At 47.3% G+C, this 6,889-nt stretch overlaps 1 protein-coding gene across 1 annotated transcript in view; it reads left to right on the top strand.

Moving 5' to 3' along the window:
* Positions 1-5,692: 5,692 nt before the first annotated feature.
* The window catches only part of T265_05160 (hypothetical protein), a gene marked incomplete at both ends in the record, with an annotated part of 8,582 nt that continues 7,385 nt past the window's right edge, over positions 5,693-6,889 (top strand). Inside the window, 3 exon segments of the mRNA XM_009170092.1 lie at positions 5,693-6,386; positions 6,415-6,563; positions 6,583-6,879. Coding sequence (XP_009168356.1) covers positions 5,693-6,386; positions 6,415-6,563; positions 6,583-6,879 — 1,140 coding nt within the window.

The raw sequence follows: 6,889 nt of genomic DNA on the forward strand, positions 1-6,889 counted from the left end.
TTACTAGGGAAAGTTACAAACTTGATGACGTCCTCCAAAACGTTCGGTAAGCACTCGTCTTCTTGGTAGAAAAAAGCCTCTAAATAACTCGTTTCAGAGGTTTGGTAAACAGTCAGTGGATTTATTGCTGGGCAACGTTTCGCTTTTGACATAAAAGCTTCGTCAGGCCAAGTGAGTAAGTAAGTAGGTTGATGGGGGTTTAAGGCAGTAGGGGAACCAATCCGTGAGATTCCTTATGACTAGTGACGTGATCAGTGCTGGATGTTCAGTCTGATGTTCCTGTTTGTTGATTGGTGGGGATGACTAAGCTTTACGACAGATTGGTTAGGGGGAGGGGTTCGTCTTTATGATGAACCCAAATTTTTTCGTCCCTGCTTCTTCAGTCTAGGACACCTTAATGGAAAATTACTCTTGGGGTCGTTCACAGATTTCGTTCACCTGCGTTCGTCCAAAGGTGCTTGGACAATTAGTTTGGGGGTGTTGGTGGGGTGATTAATTGTATCTAACGCTACTTGGATTTTGGACTTTCAGACCCAGAACATTTCGCTGATAACTGCACACCGCCTCGTGTCATCTCGGCTGATCTAAGACCGCTCTCCACACGTTCGCAAGTTCTACCCCCTCTATTCTATTCACACTGGGGTGCTTGGCGATTTCCACCGCCTCGGCCACCAGTCGCTGTGGTGTGAATCTTAAACCCCGTCTCAAGATGTCCATATTTTCTAAATCTATCCTATGCCCAGTGTCTAGACCATGCCCTGCCATTACTGAATCTTTGACTAACGCCTGGTATTCCTCTGCGTTTCTCGGTGGTCTGGTAATGAAACGCTTATGCTCACCGATTCTGGTGTGCAATTCCCTGGCTGTCTGACCTATGTAAACCTTCGTACAGTCGTTACATTTTAGTTTGTGTACACAGTTCCTAGTCCTATCAACCGGAAGGCGATCCTTCAAATGCACTAACACTGAGCGTAAAGTCTTTCCATTGTGGAATGCTACTCTAATGTTAGCTGTATTCAATACCCTTCCAATGACTTCAGATGTCCATGTTTTGAATGGAATGACCGCTGTTAGCATCCATACCCGTCTAAGTAGCTGCTTAATTGAGCCCACTTGAAGTCTTGAAGTCACTTTTTTACCTCAAGTTGTGCTGCTCTTTGGCTGACCTCCTCCGTACACAGTGCTCTCATTCTCGTAAACATCGTTGAATGTGCAGATAAGTAGTTTTAGACCGCACTGCTATCTGTCGATTACCGGTAAACAGTGGTTTTTAATTTCCAACCACTCTTGTGTGTCTTGCACTCAAGGACTCTAGCTCCATACTCAACTCAATGTGAAGGTCAAAGGTGTTCAGATGTTGAAAGAATTCGTTCACCTTACCCCGGTTTATCACAACGAACGTGTCATCTACTTAACGCCAGAACACCCTTGATGGACACTTGAATCCGTTTAAAGCTTTCTGCTCAAAGTCTTCCATGTACATGTTGGCCAAAATCGGGGATATTGGTGGTCCCGTCGCTAAACCTTGTTCTTGAGAGTATATAATTGAGTTGAAAACAAAATGACCGAGGTTTATGCAAACCTTTACGCCTTCAACTATCTCGTCTACGGAGAGTTGTGTTCATACTTGCAGCGGCTGGTCATAGGAAATCTCATGATTGGTTCTCTCACTGGCTTAAAGCCCAATCAACTACTTACTTACTCACTTGACCTGACGAAGCTTTTGTGCCTAGCAATAAATCCACCGATTGTTTACCAAACCTCTCTGAAGCGATGACTTCCAAATCGGTCCCAAACGTTTTCCAACTGATTGAAAACTTCTAAATAACCCTTCTTTAAGGTGACTTTAACATAATAATGGGTGTGTCATATGCGACGACCATTTGCACCAGTTGGTATCATAGTTGCACCACATACAATGTACCAAGCTGTGGTTGGCTGTTATGTTCACCGATCTCGGTGACTGGATTGAGTATGATTTGTCCCGATCGAAGCGATGTTGTCAGTGTGGAATTGGGTGGGTCAAGCGGTATCAATATATACATTCGCAGCGGAGATCGGTTGATTTTGTTACCGTCTCCGGCAAACCCTGTACTTATATACTGATGGACCATGGTGGGATTTTTTGCACTTTGACCGAAACGATAAGTTGCGGAGTAAACACAGAGTTGCCTTCATATGTTTAAATTAGTCAGGGTGGTTCATTTTTCTAAAACATTATTATGCACACAGCAAGGTCATTCATATCACATTTTTCATGGCTTTGTCATTCCATAATCTGCCAATGCAGTCAAAGAATCATCAGATTTCTTTGAAAACCATAAAAGAAACGGGGAGATTCATAAAGTGCTTTGGGGAATTTCGGGTTTGAGGCAACAGTACAACACAAAAGTGTTCAACAATCAGACGACAATCGGTTCAGCTGTTCAATGACTTCTTACCTTAGTGAAATTGGAACCGATATAGAGAACGGTGCTTAGCAACGTGTGACTTCTGTAGATAGCTGAAACAGTCACAGTCCAAGCTCCAATTGCCCGACCAACAATAGCCTAAAAATCGTCTGTGCGACCAGCGATTCCAATAGCATTTATCTTCCGTCAAAATCTAAGACTATATTGGCTTTCTTAGAACAAGAGCGGACGTAATTCACTAATGGTAGCATTATGGAGGCTGAATCATTTTCACCTCCGCACTTTATTCTAGTTGAGCTTGCTCACAACAAGGTTTTGGAAGAAATTTTCAAGGGCGAAACCTTATGATCACTCCACAACTTTGCTGATGTGACATTTTCTCACCCACCACTACTGAATGACCCATAAAAGCAACCAGACACCGTGCAAAGTTGCTGTTCGACTGCACAGAAGAGACGACTAAAAAAGAACGTTTACCATTATCTTTGTTGAAAATCATCAAGCAATTGTTTAGCACCACGCGGGAGAGAATACCTGTTCAAACTGATGTTCAAGCAAGGCACATCCATTGGTACCGCTGTGTTGTGGAGATGGCCAGTTGTTTCCATCTTACCCTGCAGGTTTCTCAAATGATGAAGCATGTAAGTTTATGCTGGTTTGGTTTAAGAACACACTGCCAGCTGACGTCGGATATAGAGGAGATTACGATTGAACAAGTTTAACTAAATTTCCGGCCTTCTTAATGCGGATATATGAAAAAGGTCATTTTAGGCTACCAGGATCCGACTAAGAAAACATCTGACTAATTTCAGGGCTCGATGTAGTCGCTCACTTTTCAAATCTTTACCGGTGCTAATCGATATTGGACGCCTTACCTCTCGGACGAGTGGCAGAACGTAGTTACACTACATACAGTATTAGCATTGCCTGATATTATATACCACACTTTTGACGCAATCGTGGCCTAGTTTCACAATATTAGTTTTGCATGTGTGTGACGCAATTCAAAAGTGATTTTCGACCCTCAGACGAACCGCACGATTTCCTTCGTTCGTATTTCTTGACATTCCGTCACGAACAGACTGAACCTTACCGTGGTGTGGCGGCTTGTGTACCTCGGCGACCCACTGAGCTATACTGGGGAGTGTCCGCACGATGCTCACAGAGTCTCTCATACCAGGTTGGTCCATGGGTAGAGGTCCGACGAACACAGTCTCCTGGCCCTCCAGGTTGGGGTTGGAACATTTATGGCTACGTGTTCCGTAAAAAAATGGTAATGTACTTGCATTTCCAGCCGAACACCGCTGCCTTGCGGTTAGGCTTTTGAGCCAAAGGCTTTGGTTGAGGACCCTAATCGTCCTCCCGTCTAGGTGTGGGCGCCCTGGTAGTATCCCAGCCCTCGTACAACCATGACATACACAACTAATAACATTCTCATGTCACATCGGCCGTCGGGTGGTACCATCAGCCGGATCGCCTTACTTGCTGCATACAGCAGGGCGGGTAAGCGAAAAATGGCTACTGCCGACGCCTCCCTTCTTACACTTTCACGTTTCCCTTTTTTCACCCTTCCCCACCCAAATTCGAATACTTTCTCCGCAAGTCCCAGCTCTAAGACTGACTGTTTTGCTCGCCCTGCATCACACTCAGCTGCAGCTTCTGCACGTCCGAGTAGAGTTACAACTCTAAACACTTCGAAGTCTGTTTTCAAACCCCGAAAACCTGTCTACTTAGCCACCTTCAATGTTCGCACACTGAAGCAAGCAGGTCAACAGGTGGCTATTGCGCGTACGCTGGATTCCCTCTGTATTGATGTATGTTGTCTGTCAGAAACAAGGATGCAGGACGCAAGTACTGTAATCGAACTGACTGCTCCCTCGCTCTCTTCCAGGTTCCGACTGCGCACCTCTGGTGATACAGAGGCCGCTGCGGCTGGATATGCTGGGGTGGGTATTGTATTGAGCGAACGAGCGGAAGCGTCTCTGCTTGACTGGATACCCGTTGACAGTCGCCACTGTGCGGTTCGTTTGGCAACATCTGTGAGAGAATCTAAAGAAAGTGAGGTTCATCGCACTTTATTTATTTTGTCTGCTTATGCCCTGCGTCTGCCCAGGACAGTTTTAAAGACGCTCTGGGTGCCCTTTTACAGTAGGCTAAAAGCTCAGATATTGTTGTGGTTGCGGGTGATATGAACACCCAGGTAGGTAGACTAAGCGCTGCTGAGGCCCGATTGGGTAGTCGCTTTGGTTTGGACACGAGACGCACGGACAACGGAGACCGGTTACTTCAGATGTGTGCCAATCACAGGCTGTTCCTTTGCAGTAGGAATTTCCGGAACAGCGGAAATCGCTTGATAACTTGGTGCCCACCATCAAACCAGCACCGAATCCAAATATCGCAGTCAGGTGTCGGTGGCGAGGGTCGATCACCGCCTGCCGCTCCTTCCGGAACACCAGCGTGGACTCCGACCTTGCACTTGTACGCTGCTGCTTTCATTGCGCTTTTCAGGTGTACGCAAAACGCGCACACCTCGCTTAGCCATTGAGAAGCTAGTTGATCCAGAAACCAAACGAAACTATCAGAAACAACTCCTCGAATGCCTGCCGGGCGGTACGGTGTCGGATATAAACGGCCACTGGGAAAAAATATCCAACGCGTTACTCAAAGCAGGAGCGTTTGCTTGCGGTACAACCCAGCCAACCTCATCCAAGCATTGGGTCTCTGATAGGACCGCGTCTTTGCTGGAGACCCCGCGACAGATTCCACCTGGTCGCCACCACAACTCCACCCGGCGCATCATCCGACGCCAGGTGAAACTGAGTGTCCACGCCAACCGAGAAGCTTGGTGGACCCGAAAGGTCGAAGAAATGGAAGATGCAAAGAATGCTGGAAACGTGCGCAAATTGTTCCGCTTGATTCGTACGACTGGTCCTCGGAAACCTCTTGTCAGCGAAATAATCAGGGACAAAAATCTTTCACTGATATGCAACAAAGCAGAACGTTTGGACCGCTGGGCACAGTACTTCGAGCAGCAATTCAGGTGGCCATTTGCCACCTCCACCTGGCCTTCAACAGAAAGGTGGACCGTAAATATGGAGCCGCCTTCAGCCACAGAAGTGTCCGAATGCTTTTCTCTACTCAAGCATCATCGTGCTGCTGGTCCCGACGACCTTCCACCTGCTCTTTTCAAGGATGACGGTGGATTCCTCAGCCGGTGCCTGTCTAGCCTATTTGGGTCAATCTGGGAGAAGGAGGCCGTCCCAGACAACTGAGGAGAATCGATGGTGGTGCCCATTTTCAAAATGGGTACTCGCATTGAATGTAGCAACCACAGAGGTGTTAGTTTGACGCTTGTTGGGACAAAGCTTCTATCGTCATTGATTCTTCGTCGTCTTATGGCGGCACGCGAAGTCTTGACTCGTAAGAATCAAGCGGGTTTCCGACCGGGTCGAAAATGCGTTGACTACATCTTCACACTCCGTCAGGTGTTAGAACAACGCCACATGTACAGACGACCCACAATCCTGGTATTCCTTGACTTCAAGGGTGCACTCTCCCCATTCTTGTTCAACTTCGTCATCGATGAAATAATGAGGCGAACACTGGACGGTTTTCAAAATCCCGGTGTTCAAATTGTTGCTGGCGAAAGCTTTTTCGATCTGGAGTACGCAGATGACATCGCCCTCATTTTCGAAGACCATAGCAAAGCACAAGCCCTGTTGAATGAACTGACCGTCATCATACCATCTTTCGGCATGCGCCTTGCAACTTCAAAGTGCAAAGTCCTGCTTCAGAACGTGCCCTCTACGAACATATCCCTTACAATTCAAGCAGAATCACTGGAGATCGTGGAAAACTTTACATACCTCGGTAGCTGCATTAGCTCTGACGGAAGTGTGTCTGATGAAGTCAGTGCAAGCGTCTCAAAGGCCCGAATCACGTTTGCTAATTTGTGTCACTTGTGGCGTCAAAAAGGTATATCACTGGACCTTAAGGGCTACAGTAAGGGCTGTGTTGTTGTATGGGTGCGAGGCATGGCCTCTGCGGACAGATGATGTGAGGCGTCTTCGGGTATTCGACCACCGATGCCTCAGGGGGGTGGCTGGTTTAGGATGGCGTCAGCGTGTCAGTAACGCGGCGATTAGAAAACGGGTATTTGGTTGTGCTGCAGGCACCTCAATCCGGGAAAGCATCCAGCATAATCGACTACGATGGCTCGGTCATGTGCTACGCATGCCGAAACACCGTCTACCGAGATGAGTGCTTTTCTCCGTGCCTCCTTCAGGATGATGCAAACCGCGAGGTGGACAGCACATGGCTTGGTAGAAGGGCGTCAAAGAGATCACGAAGAGTTTGGATGTTGTTGGTGTTGTGCGACTTCAAGGATGGGGTCCCCGTGACCCCATCTGTGCTTGGCTGGAGACGTTGCAAGAAATGGCGGCTAATCGATGTCAGTGGCGTTCGTGCTGTCAGTTTCT

The sequence above is a fragment of the Opisthorchis viverrini genome, assembly GCF_000715545.1.
Source record: "Opisthorchis viverrini unplaced genomic scaffold opera_v5_93, whole genome shotgun sequence".
NCBI lineage: Eukaryota > Metazoa > Platyhelminthes > Trematoda > Opisthorchiida > Opisthorchiidae > Opisthorchis > Opisthorchis viverrini.